The sequence below is a fragment of the Chenopodium quinoa genome, unplaced genomic scaffold (assembly GCF_001683475.1).
Source record: "Chenopodium quinoa cultivar QQ74 unplaced genomic scaffold, ASM168347v1, whole genome shotgun sequence".
Classification (NCBI taxonomy): Eukaryota; Viridiplantae; Streptophyta; class Magnoliopsida; order Caryophyllales; family Amaranthaceae; genus Chenopodium; species Chenopodium quinoa.
The window spans coordinates 1,509,060-1,523,747 of NW_018743212.1; the positions used below are offsets into that span (position 1 = coordinate 1,509,060).

A 14,688-nucleotide genomic window follows, 5' to 3' on the forward strand; every position below is an offset into this window, starting at 1 on the left:
TTGATTGCTTCAACTAGTTTAAACGGTCTAATTATTCTTCACATATTCCTTAAGATAAGCAAGAACAATTAGTGGACAACAATTAAGAGCTACTATTATAAGAAAGATATTATTCATTTCATTGTTTATGTCAATTTGCATTACATGATTATATTGTACCAGTTTGCATTGTATTTCATTGATAATATCATTAATTTTCAAGTCATTGTATCCCAAACTACCAAGTTTTGATAGCAATCAACAACATTCGTTGCTCCATCGCTCTGTATTGTCTTGTAATTTTTGTAACTTGTTGGTTGGCACACGTAATATAAATGAAATACGCAGTCTTCATTATTATAAGACAAAAGTTCAACATAATAAAGTATTTCAATTCCACGAGGTAGCTCTTTAGGAGGTAGGGGTTTCCTTATCCGATCCGTTCCCTCAGCTTTTAAGGGTCTTGCTTACTATTCACGACAGATTATTCTGTGCGAAATTTTTACTACATAGGGTTTTATTCTCTTACTTTGAAAAAATGATTCTAGTGCATAACAAATTATAATACTAATAGGCAATAAGACAAACCTTTTAATTTTAAAGTTACTCTAAGGGTTGATATAAGGCAACTATTACATGTATATATGTTGTATAGCTATCCTAGGAGTTAATAAGGAATAAGAAAATCATGTACTTGTATATAACATTCTCACAATATATATAAAGTTATTGTATGTGATATTAAAAAATTTAATCATATATAATAAAATCAGACAAACTTCTATATTTAGTTGCATCATAATAATCCACGTATGATCATACAATAACACTAGTATACTAGCTACATTAAAAAAAAAAAAAAAAAAAAAAAAAAAAAAAAAAAAAAAAAGCATTGTTAAATTAATCATGTATACTCAAACCCATTTCAAGATCATCATCACCGTTTATATTATATTTCATAACATGAGGTACAATTTGTGCACCACATTTCATTGATGAAGGGGTGAAAATACAATATCATCATAGATTCTTTACACTAATCTATGTCACACACATCAAGATTTTGTAAGCTACTACATGTATATAATTGGATGTATATAAATATATATATAGTAGTAAGAATTATTATAGAGATAAAATTGGAACTGAATTTTTGTCTCTAAGTAGTAATATTATGTACTTCTGAAAAAAAAATTATCAGAAGATTTTTTAAAAAAATGGTGAAAAAAAAAAAAAGAATGAGAGGATGGCGGTAAGCACGTGATGTTTGAATGTTGGGAACATCGGAAAGAGGAAAGATGGTGGACAGATATGAAATATGATGATGTCAGTCACTACCATGTGATGGAATCATTCATGTGCTCTTCTTCATTTTTTATATTTTTCAAAAAAAAAAAAATTACAAAAAAATCATTTTCTTATAAGAAATTTATTATTTTTGGAAATTTTCTTCACTCATTTTCAAAGTCAGAAAAACTAAAATCTGGGCATATGGATGGTTAATGAGAAGTATGATTGGTTGAAAAAAGGTTGGAGTTTTCAGAGGTACTGACATTCATTTTCTTGACGTTTTATGGTTTAGTTTGGGTTGGCTTGGTTTATTTTTATGATTTATGATTCTTACTCTTTTGTTTTGTTTTGTTGATTTGAACTTCTTTGATTCTTATTTTATTTGGAGTGTTTCTATGAGATAGTGAAAGTATGGGTGTTTAGGTTTTGGGACATTAGGTCCATTCTTTTCTAGTCCAAATTTCGAAATCAATAGGACCAACTTCAATCGGCTCTTGTTTCAAATACAAAGTACTATGCAAGTCAAATTTTATAGAAGTAGAATGATTGAGTATGTGTACATGAGAAGATTGACATGAAGGTCAGGTGTAGCCATTAAGCCAGTAAGTTTGAATAATCTCATAATTTCAAGTTCGAGTTCAAGTAGGATGGATGCGTTTGATAGGGAGAAGAGAGTTAAATTTTTTAAGTTGGGCCAAAGGAAAGTAAGTAAACATCAAACAATGCAAACGAATAATCATCTTTATCTTATGTAAAACAATAATAGATATAATTTTTTAATCACCATTCACCAACTTCGCTGTGTACTAATTAAAATTCGTTAACTTCAAACGTTAGAATGCTCCTTCCCTTCAATCAAAGGCTTTGATAGGTACGAAGTATATGAAACCATCCATATTTCAAATGTTTGTACTACTATATAAAGCCATTATAACCACTTTTTTTTTTTTTTTTGCTCTTTCGCTCTCTAGTGTAGTTAGATTTCTACCACAACAGCACATAAGCAATAATAAAAAATTTAAAATACAATAAAAGAAAATACATTTTTAGCTCCAATTAAAAAAATTATATCCTTTAATAAATACTGTTTCATATTATTTGCAGCAATTAAACACTTTTCATGCACTCACACTTTATGTCAAATCATTGCAAATAATATGAAACGGAAGTAATATTATTAAAAAAAACTATCAAAACATTTATGTTATAGAAATTAAAATTTCCGCAAAATATCTTCTTAAGATGAAACCAATGCAACTTTATACAAACATTGTAAAAGCCGAAGTTGCTTTTGGACCTTGAAGCCATAAAAAGGCCGTGATTGGGTTGGCAACCCAGATCTGTAAAAAGCTTGTAATCTAAATGATTGGCCCAGACATAACCAAAATGCACAGCCTTTTAATATGCTAAAAGATGGGCCCATTTAACTGATTATAATTCAAGGAATCTAAGGAACATAAATCAGAGATTATTACTGAGTAAAATTATTTATACACCAAACTCTTTAATAAAGCAGCCAAAAATACATATGCAGTAAAATATAACGCTTTCTCTTATCTCAAGATTCATCATGCAAAAATATAAAGTAAAACATAATTATTAACACAAGCTTCATATGAAAAATTTAGTCTAGATAAAATACAAAAGCACAAAGATACTTGTACATTTGTACTACACATAACTTTTAACTTAGATTGTGCTTTGAGCCATTGATTACATGACTCTTAGTCCCTATAACATCTACAAAAATTTACAATACTAAGGAGATGTACATGAAGGTGAAATGGCCGAGATTTTAGTTGCGATACGCAGCTTCAAATAACCCATAATGTTCCCTTTATTCGTTCCCAACTTCCTTGCTGACATTTTGAAAAATCACTGATATAAACATTTACGAAGTTAATCAGTACATTTGGGACAAAACCAGTCTTCTTCAGGGATACTCTCAAGAGGAGGATCACAACAATCAATGTGAGTTCCGATTCCACAGCCAGTGGAACCGCTCTCATCACCACAAACTAACATGACTTCCCCTCTATCAGTTGAGCCACAAACTTGACATGCTAGGTCATCACTAACCTGATCATCTGGTGGTGTAGCAGCATCGGCTACAACCTCTTCTGACAGGCTCAAGAGCTTTGAAAATGACTTAGCAGCCCACTCGTGAGTATTATATTGAACATGCCTATCAAGAGAGTATCCAGGCTTGCAAACATACTCCACCAAGTAATCAACCAAAACACAAGGAATTTGGTGTCTGAGAAACTCTTGTACCCATATATCAACGCGTGGCATCCCAGGACTAACAATGGCAAAATCCACCCCTGATTCAAGAATACGGGTGTAAGGTGGAGAAGTAGCTAGGATAGTCCCATCTCCAGCCTTTATCACTCGCTTTAAGGTATCCTGTTGATACATTAACAGCATATTGAGAATGCAATAGCAAGCAACTGAACAAAAAAATCTTAACTCTCCTCTCACCGGCCCAAATAGTAACTTAGTTAAAATTGCCTAAGAGTACAGCTATCTAGGAATGTAGAAAAAAGTAGTAGTAGTGCGGCCAGTGGGTCCAAAGTTTAGAAAAACATGTGACATGCCAGATTGGTATAGCTTAGCTTTGGGAGACGGGGAGAATATATCAAAAATTCTGGGAAAGACAATGACGAAGAAAGGAAGAAGAAAGATACCAAAGGTGGAGCGATGCATTCTCCGTATATTACAATTTGCATGCCATAGAAAGCACCATGACCTGTCTTCTCTCTTAGAAGGCGCCACTTTCTTGGAGCCTTGAAACTAATAGCACCATCTTCACTGAGGGCACTATTGTGCCACTCATAAGGTTCCTCGGGCAAGAACTTTCCGGCTTGACTGCTTGCAGTCAAGTAATCAGTCTTCAAAATCCAACTGTACTTGAGACAAATCACGACAGAAATTAACAAGCTAAAAAGGCAAATGGCTATTAACAGTCTTGAAAATAAATTACGTAGTACAAAAAATAAGGAAAAAAACAGAATATTTGAAATTCACCTCCCAGATGCTGCAGCAGCAAAGAACTTTTCTGTTCTACGGATTGGTTCTGGAACAACAAAATGTGAAGCCTGATATGACCATTGATGAGAATCTCGGCATACTTTTCCTCTGAGACGCTTGATGAGTTGTTGGAACTCTTTTCTCTGTAATCTATGTCCACAAAGTATGAAACATGCTGCTTGATTTTTAACCTTTTTCAACTCAATGTTCAAAGGATTTGAAACAGCTGCATCACTCTCATTGACTATCATATTGGACTTACTGGTCAGCTCCTCCTTTCCATTACTTGCATCTTCATCACCATCAAGAATCGATTTATTTCTGCTCTCCTCATTGGCTTGCACCTCTGATTTGTTTAATACTAGAGTGCCACGCCTCTTTTTCCCAGGTAATTTACCAGCACATTTTCCACCCTTGCTAGCTGCATTACTCTCATTGACTGTCAAATTGGGCTTACTGGTGAGCTTCTCAATTCCATTACTTGTATCAACTTCATTATCAAGAACCAATTTATTTCCGCTCCCCTCATTGACTTGCACCTCAGATTTGTTTATAACTAAGGTGCCACGCCTCTTTTTCCCAATTAATTTACCAGCACGTTTCCCACCCTTAACAGCATCACTCTCATTAACTGTCGAATTGGACTTACTGGTCAGCTTTTCAGTGAATATTCCATCTTTATTTGTAACTTCTTCATCATCAAGATCTGGCTTATTCTTATTCTCCTCATTGACTTGCCCCTCAGACTTGTTTAACACTAGAGTGCCACCCCTCTTCTTCCCTGCTAATTTACCAGCACGTTTTACACCCTTACTAGTATCTAGATTAGTAGCGAGGATAGGTTCGTTTTCTTTGTCAACCTCCATAGAACTATCTAAGATGCCAGGTGCACCAACCTTCTTCCTAGGGTATTGTCCACCATCAAGGACCGGCTCATTTTCCATTTCTGCTTCGGCAGGGCCATCTGACATTTTTAACTTCCCAGAGCACTTTGAAACCTTGCTTGTGCCTTGGTCATTACAAACACCAGTGTCATTTTTCTTTTTGATTTCCACATTGTCCAGTGTCATGTTGGAAGGAGCAGCCAGATCTGCAGGGCAATTTTTACTGCCATTTTGACCATCGTCACAAACAACAACTAGGTTATTTTCATTATCCACTTCATCATGGCCCTTTGACCTGTTTGATAGTAGAGTTCCACGCCTATTCTTCACAGCTAACTTCCCTGAATGTTTACCACCCTTATTTTCATATTGATCATAACAATCAAGTTCATGTTCTCTTCCTACTTCAACACGATCATAAGAAATGGGTTCAATTTCTTTTCCCGCTTCAACAGGCCTCTTTGACTTATTCAACAACAGAGTACCATGTCTTTTTTTTGCAGCAGCACCAACAACTTGTTCCTTCACTTTTCCGGCTTCAGCCTCATCTGCATCTTTAGCAGCATCCTTTGCAGCAAGCAGAGACTTTTTCCTAGCTTTAACAGCCAATCCCTTCTGCGAAATCAAGTTTTTCTTTATACCAACAGTTGCAGCCACAGGCATTCCCTGCCCATCTATTTGATGAATCAGCATGCCAGATGCCTCTCCGGATTTTGATTTCACTAAATGCGACTGCTCAGCTGCCAATGGTTCATCATCCACATTTAATTCTGGTGGAGCTTCGGTTTCATCATCTAAAAGTGTAGCAAAATTATTGCTTTCAGTACCCAGGTGAGGCTTTGAACCCACACCATTTGACTCTTCTACTGCAGGGGGCACAAAAACTTTATCAGCAGCAGGTGAAGCTGTAGGTGGCTCTTTATTTTCCTGACCAGCTGAGTGTATGGCTGCATCATCTCGAAAAGAGTCTTTGCTGGCAGAACTTCTCTGAACATCAGCACTTCGTCTACATACTTTAGATTTGGAACCCAAAGTCTTCCTAGCCACCATTTTCTTCCTTGATGGCTTTGGAATATCATTTTGATCAGTAGAGTTAAGCTCGAGATTACCAGACCTCACAGCCTCTAAGTCATTGGTGCCAGGAGAAGTATCAGCGACTTTCTGCAGAGTCTGGGGTTGCCCATTGTTGTTACCAGCAACTGGTGAAGTAGAAACACTATTGGTAAGAGGGTAGTTGGAGAATCTGTGTTCATAGGGTCACCGCCTTGCAGCATCTCGAAAGCCAAAGATCTAGAGGAAGCAACGGTCTTTGCTTTGAGCTTGGAAGATGAAACATTAGGAGATGACCTGCCTGCAGATGGTGTGGCAAACTCATCTCCTATTTGGCAGCCAGAATTAAGAGCACCACTACTCCTTTTCTCATGAGAAGAATTCACGCTGGTTCTAGGTTCTGATGCATCAACTCGTTTACTGGCTGAAGATGTTAACTTCTGAGATTTGGGAGTAGAGTGAGAAGCACCATCTGAAGTCCTCTTTTGTGGAAGAAAAGCACCCGGACCGTTCTCATCAAATAAATTAGCCTTCTCTGCACTTAATGCTCTAAATTCGGAAGTAGCTTTTCCTTGGTCTGACCCTATATTGGAGGTGCACACATCAGCAATCACCTTTTCAGCAAGAGGAATTTCCAATTTTCCATCTTGATTGCTCAACTTTCCTGGTGATTGCAAGGAGAGACTAGACTTTGCTGGTGATTTTCTTGATTTCAAAGAATTAAGCTTGCTAACATCAGATTCAACATGTCTTTTGGAACTTGGTTCACCAAGGAAACCTGAAGCAACTTCTGCCTTGTCTATGTCCAGATTAAAGGTAGGCATGTCTTCAATTATCTTTTTCGTTGATTTATCTTTCGATCTCCCACCCGACTTGCCAGACTTTCCTGCAGTTTGCAAAGAAGCCCCAGACCTTGGAGTTTTTCTTGAGCTCAATGGAGCTTTTAATGATCCAATTGTGTTCCCCAAGCCCTCTTCAACATGCAACGGAAGAGCAGTTTTCTGTGGAGTCTTCCTTGAGTGTTTTAGACTATTAAAATTCTCAGCATCAAAATCACCAGCATTCTTTGGATTTCCATAAGTAGAGGGGTGGCCATTTCCAGTCTGATTAGATGGAGGAAACGCAGCTCTTTGTTCATCACCATTATCAAATTTAACATTATCAAAATCAGAATTATCAGACTGCAGCAACTTTCCATCATTATGAGAGAACCCTTGTTGTGTAGAAGGATCTGGCAAATTCCTTGCAATCACAAAATGACTATGGGCTTTCCCCATTTCATTTTGCATTATAGTAATCCCATTATTGTATCTTCCAGAAATATCTTCAACCTCGTCTTCAGAATCTTTAGCCTCAGCTTCCATGTCTAATTCATAGCCACTGTAGGAGAGAGATAACTAATGTTATTAATCTAATGATTTGAAGAGATTAATAAGACAAGCAACCAAAGGAGAAACGAACGAGCAAATAAAATCAATACAAGTTTATAAAAGAACAAGCACTGACTTCTAAAACTTACAGGTAAATACCATCACTTCAAAGCTTAAAGTTATCCAATATAAACCATCATTTAGCAAAAACTGGGGCATAGATTACCTTCTACTACTATAAGGCTCCTCTGGAAGAATTTTCCAAGCCTCTAGGCTGCATAGCAAAGAAAATATTACAAAATAAGAAAGATTTGACAATTATTACCACAACAATATGATTTTGCAAACCAAGAAACATCATCTATGGACATTTCTAAACCAAATCTGAAATACAAGAATTAGACATACCAATCTACCAACCATCGATGGTTGACAACTTTTGTAACGTTCATTTTCTTAGCCAGCTCATACTTCTCCCCTGTGAAGAGAGAAGATAATTTTGTCATATTGAGCTTGTTCAGCAAAGCTACTCTAGATATGAGTATATTAGCAAAAGGATTAAATAACTTTCTTATCAAGAGCTGAAAAGAAGATATTTTCAAACTGTCCACCGACTCCACTATATATTCAGGTATGAGCTGAAACAAAGCAGCTAATGCTTACAATTATACATAATAGCTAAATAATGTAATGTCTTTTGAATGTGGAACAATTTCAGTTGTCAAATGCTCATAATTGAAAAATCATGGAGGTGCACCCTCAAAATCAAAAGTACCATTGTGTGCAGATTGTCATATCCTACCAGCCAAATACTCCGTAATATATTCAAAATTTTAGAGGGAACATCAAAGTTCTAGTGGCAATTTGGGTGAAAGATTTGGTTTCAAATCAATTTAGGTTGTGCTAAGAAAATCGAAATAATGCAATATTAATATTAGTACAATATATGATAAATCATGTTGTTTGGCTTTGGTTCAAGTTGAATTCAGGTTTCTCTGGTCAAGTTCATATCAGGTCGAATCAGGGATTGCAAACTCTAAGTATATTCCACACCTGAGCATTGAACACAAAACTCTCAAGATGCACCGGATTTTACACACAAGAGTATAAAGTAGCTCATGAAAAAGACAACAAATGATGAACCGAATATGTTTTAATTCTATTATTTGCTTCTCCTTTTTGGTGTATCCACATTTCCTAGTTAGGATGATTGGGATCTATTTTCTTTCAGAAGAATTTATTATGCTAATACATTTAACACAAGATCACATTTGATGAACAAGCATCTTGCTAGTTAAATTCAAAAGAAGGAATCAGCATCATGATGCAAACAACTTCAGTTACAAAATAACAACCTGCATAATAGAAGGTACAAGCTTTATCGTTTAGAATTGACTCCATGGACTAGAACATGAGAGGGAGGGAAGAGAGACTGAAAATGCAATTACTAACCTTCAAACTTGTAGCATATAAGATGAGTAACTGTGCTCACCACCAGTGGTTTAGAAATTTGTGCTCCCATTAATTGCACCATCGTCTGAGAAGAATTTCAAAGAAATATATTACATACAGTCACAAAGGATGAACTAACCCATTATCTATGATCATCCATGACATAAACAAACAAGTAACCATAAAATGAACAGCTCAAGCAACAGAGCAAGGGACACTTGATGATATGTACAAATACCTTCATGTCTTCCCTATCCATCCCTTGGTATCCAGTCAAACAGATGACAAGCTTGTTAGCACCAGGAATTCCATTCAGATCCTTCAGTGGCCTATACATAATCTGCGAGTAAACATGAAGCCGACTTAATGAGGCTTTAAAAGCCAAAAAAGGCACGTTGAGTGAATTAAAGAGCAAGTTTGAGCTTGGTCAAAGACAGATCAAATGCACAAAACTACAGGAAATAAGAAAGCCATGAAGAAGCAGAACATAATCAAATCATAGCATTATAGCAAGCTAAATGATAAGCAGTGATTTACATGGTCTCGGCATTGTATACTATAGAGAGGTCACTTTGGAACAAAGAGAGAGGGCGAATATGAAAGAGTGAATAAACTTACATTACCAATGCCAATCGGTTCTCCGTATCGTAAACTGTCCTTAAGCCATATAATTGTTACAAGCGTCTTCTTGTCCCTTCTAGCAGTAACACAAATAGGATCATCCTACATAAAATAGGCAAGGGAAACAATTACACATCCCACACACAGATCATCCTACATAGAATGGGCAAGTGAAACAATTACACTTCACAGTTCACACACACACACAATTAGCAATTACGAGTAACACTAACAATCACCATGCAACATACCAACAAATGCGAACAAAATTGGAAACCACTCCAAGTGTCCTCTCATAAACTAATTTAACCTTATTAATTTAAAGAAATGAATGCAGTAAAACCTAGAAACTTGACATCATTTAGCAGAAAAGCCGAAAAATAGCAGTCTAAAATTGTTACATTTTACCTAGTACCAACAATAAACTCATACTATACACCTCCAAGTCACTAAACCTAACAAAATTATGTATTGTCTAAGCTTAGACAATTGGTGATAAACCGAATTTTAGTAAACCTAAGTGTCATACGGAGTTTAAGTGTTTGAATGAAAAAAGAACATTTCAAACCCTCAAAGATACACCTTGTCTCATCGTCAATTTCCCTTTACTTTCCAAGCTCCTTTAGCTTCATTGACATCAATATAAATATAAATTCCACTACCTCCTCGTAACAATGTTATTCCTACTTTAGCGGCGATTGTCTCACAAAAAGTGTCTTAAGCACGAACAACATTTAGAAACGGAGGGAATACTTTAATTGAATTGTTCAGATATCAAAATAGAGTTTTTCAATCACGCAAATTTACACTTATCTTCATTTTCATTTCTCCTTAATTTTCTCATGTTTAATCTAAATTTCATGTTCAATTCATAAATTACAAACATAAATCAAAAATAAAATAAAAATTAAGGAGAGAGATTACAAATGCGATGTTGTGGACGACGACGTGAGTACAATCAGGACTATACTCATCATAAATAACTCCTCCTTCACTCAAAATCCTCGATTTATACTGTTTCCAGAAAAACAAAAATCAGATTAATCCCAAAAAAAAAAAAAATTAAAGCAAAAATAAATTAGTTAAAAATTGATAAACCTCGAGGATTTGTTGAGGAGTGAATCCAGCAAGGAAGAAGCGGATTCCGAAGAAGATAGATGAATCGTACATCATTTTTACAGAGTTTTTGTGAGAGCTTGAAAATGGCGGAATTTTGGAGAGAGAGTTAAACAGAGGAGAGAGAAAGAAATAGTTGTAGACTTGTAGTGTTGGAGAAGCTTTGGGTTTTTTTTTAATTTTTTTGAAATTTTTGGGTTAGTGGCGGGAGAACTTAAAAAAAAAAAATAGAGAAATTTTAAGAGGTTAACACGTGGATTGTTCTGGAACTCTAGTCTTGTTTTTATTGGGTCAAGGTTTTGGTTTTTGTCCATTTGGACCTCCATAAGTTTTACAAGACTTTTTTAATCCCCCGATTTAATTACTCGAATGTAGAGGGGATGGTAAGCGAATCTTTTTACCAAACACAATCATTTAATAGGATGTGTACGACTTTACTTAAGACTTTTAGGATATAAAGTAAAATTTTAAGAACATTACGGAGTGCCAATATACACAATACATCATACTCGATTTACTTTTAAGAATAATGTAAAATTTTAGATATTTGATGTTAAAAATAAGAATTTACTCCGAATATTTTAAGTCATTCTAGATTGGTCTTTTTTCTAATTTAAACCAGAATAAGTAATAAGTTGGTTAAGTACGATGAAGATATGAAAATGTAAACGTGCAATAATCTCATCAACATAAATTGATCCTGCTCTCCTCGAGAACAACCAAACCTCTTTTATATGCAAGCACTACTGAGAGTGTTGCATGATGAATTTTAACATTTTCAAGAATTCTTGTTTATCTTCGATTAGATTGTTTGAAATAAAGAATTTTTGGCATTAGGTGTAGTTAGCCCGTGTACAAAATTAATTCTTGAGTAATAATTCATATATACTTATGTTCCTTCTCATTAGATGTAATGTTGGCATCAATGCTAAAATGTGGTGGTTGATGTGATGTTACTTTCGGAGGTAAATAAACTTTTTTTGCTTCAAGTTAATGCACAGGAGCCTCCTAATGTTGCATGACAACCAGCTCGATTTCTAGGAATGAGTTAATTGTATGGCAAGGGAAAAACTAATACTAGTTTCGATGTCGCGTCGATGTCGTGCATACACTAACACGAATATAAGTCATATTAGACAATTTAATTTATTTGTTTATTTATATGCTTTTGCACTATTTATTTATCTTTATAAGATAGATAGATAGATAGATATTTTTTGAATATATCATTCATTGAATCCGATCAAATTATCCAACACCATTTTAATATTGTTATACTTTTATGCCATACAATTCCAATGATTTTGTTGATCCCTTGATTCTATCTATCATCGTTTCACTGAGAATCCATCCAAATTCTCCACAAATAAACACAAATTCTACAGTATAACACTTTCATTGATGTCAATCACTTCCTTTTATTTCTTATTTCTTGGGTTTGGCATCTTAACTAAACCTAACATCTAAACAGTTTTGTCTAACTTCTCATCCTTAAAATTTTGTTCAAACTCAAAATTGTCATTGTTATTTTATGCTTTTACCACAACATTTGAAAGGTTGCCCCAGTTGTGAATGAAATGCGAACAACGAGAATCTTTGTTGCATAATTGATCTTATGTACCCTTCCAATTCTCTGTTACGCGCAGCTTCCATAATGTGTATGTAAATCATCATAAAATGCTTTTGGTGATTGGGTGAATCATCACCTATAGTTAAAAGATAAACAACTTCCAATACAACCTCGGTTCCAACACATAATCATTGCGAAATATTATTTGGTTATACGATAGCATGAAAGAGGTTGGGTGACCCGTAATTTTATCATCATTCGTTATTAATAGACATTGGTACTCGTTGAAGCTTTTAATCGATAGTCAACAACGTAGCCATCCTGTTTTCAGACAATGGCGAATCTAGCTTTTCATAAGTGGGTTCAATCAGCATGAACAAATTATATTAAATAATATATAAATTAACAAATTACGTGAATATATATATATATATTGCACATTGTTGACCCATATGATTATGTGTATTGATAGATTATTGATAATTTTTATATCATCTAACTTATATTAAAAAAAATTCAATATTAAATATATCATTATTTTTTCATTTTTTTAATATTTGCAAAAAAAAAAAAGAAAAAAAAAAAAGAAGTAGATTTTTGGACGTATGGTAGTGCTTCCTATCAACTATGTTGCACGGATACCGACACGGACACGGACACGGACACGATACGGACACGGGAAAACGGCAATCCTGAAATAGGGGACACAGGTACGGCATATAACAAGGCATATAATATATCAAAAAAACGAGAATTTGACAACCTATTCAATAAAACACTAAATAATTAGCCTCAAAACACACAATTTTGTTAAAACAAGTAAATAAACAAAGTGTACGAACGTAGTCTCATACATATCAAGAAACCATCAAACCAAATACATGTCTTAATAATAGTTTTACAAATCATAAATAAAATAAACAAAAGTACTAATAGTTTCATTCTTCACCATCACCAAGTACATCATCAAAAATCAATCACCTCACTTAGTAAGGTAGCAATGAAATCTTTGTCCTTAATCTCACCCGAGCAATCAATAGCTTTCATAAACATAGGACCCGTTTCAGAAGCAATCATAATGTTAATCAAAGGCCTTCTTTGTGGATCACTCCACCCATCACTAACAATTCTAACACCTTTTGTTTTCCATGTGGCTTTCATAGGTTGTAATAACCTATCCACATTTTCTGTCTCTTTACAAAGCAAAGTTGTTCTAAGTTTGTTGTATCCGGGAGGCTTATAACCAGAGAGATTAGAATTGGCAACCATTGTATATGAACTAACATAGTAAGGGTTTCTAGCAAGATTAAAAGGCAACCCCCCTGTGTAAAACATTCTAGCAATTTCAGAATCCAAGTGGTCACGAGATTTCACATTAAAAGCATCGGAAATTGTATTTTTTGATTTCCTCTTCTTTACATTATCAAATGAACCTAGTCTCATTGATGTAGCTTCAGTTGATGTGTGAGAAGATATGGGTTCATTTGAAAAAGGTGGAACTTTTGGTAACAAAGATTTTTTATAATCCTCGGATTCACGATGAAGCGATCTTAGTTTAGCAAGGTCATCAATTTTCACTTTATTACAAGTTTGAATCCCTTTCCCTTGTTCACTTAGCAAATGAGCTTTCACTCTAGTGTATGAACCATTTTTAACTTCGCCGCAAAAGTTACATTTCCAATTATAATTTCCTCCACCACCCGATATTTTATCACCCTTAACAACAAACTTCCACAAAGGGTAGAGGTCTTTCATTGACTCAGATGAATTACTACTACCACTGACATTGCATGAAGCAGAGGAACTAGAAGACATTCCTGACAATTTCAGCAACACAACAGCACATTTCAGCAAGACAACACAGCAAAGTGAGCAACACAACAATACAATTTCAGCAACCAGCAAGTCAGCAATACAATTTCAGCAACCAGCAAGTCAGCAACTCAGCAATACAATTTCAGCAACCAGCAAGTCAGCAAGTCAACACTACAATACAATTTCAGCAACCAAGGCACAATACAATTTGACAGCTGAACCCATCTCACAATTAACATCACAATTAACAATTAACATCACATTTAACAATTAATAATTGCGAATTACAGTGATACTGCCTCCACGGCTCCACCTCACAATTAACATCAGCATTCAGCAATTGAATTTCAGAAAACAAAGTACAGAAGACAGAAGTCACATAACCCTTACCTGGTGGTGGACTGGTGGCTGGCGAGTGGCGACGGACGGTACTGGGTGGTGGACTGGTGGCTGAGGACGAACAACGACAGCCTGAAACCTAGGTTGAGCGAGTTAGCGACTGAATTAATTG

General features: G+C 35.1%; 1 protein-coding gene across 1 annotated transcript; it reads right to left on the reverse strand.

Annotated features, from left to right (window-relative positions):
* Positions 1–2,808: 2,808 nt before the first annotated feature.
* Positions 2,809–11,323, reverse strand: LOC110734320 (BRCT domain-containing protein At4g02110-like). The gene is given in 11 exon segments (XM_021914426.1): positions 2,809–3,675; positions 3,957–4,173; positions 4,297–6,415; positions 6,418–7,613; positions 7,830–7,877; positions 8,012–8,081; positions 9,056–9,140; positions 9,294–9,395; positions 9,674–9,778; positions 10,601–10,690; positions 10,775–11,323. Coding segments are annotated over 11 exon segments (4,614 nt in total). The 5' UTR covers positions 10,850–11,323; the 3' UTR covers positions 2,809–3,168.
* Between the last annotated feature and the right edge of the window lie 3,365 nt (positions 11,324–14,688).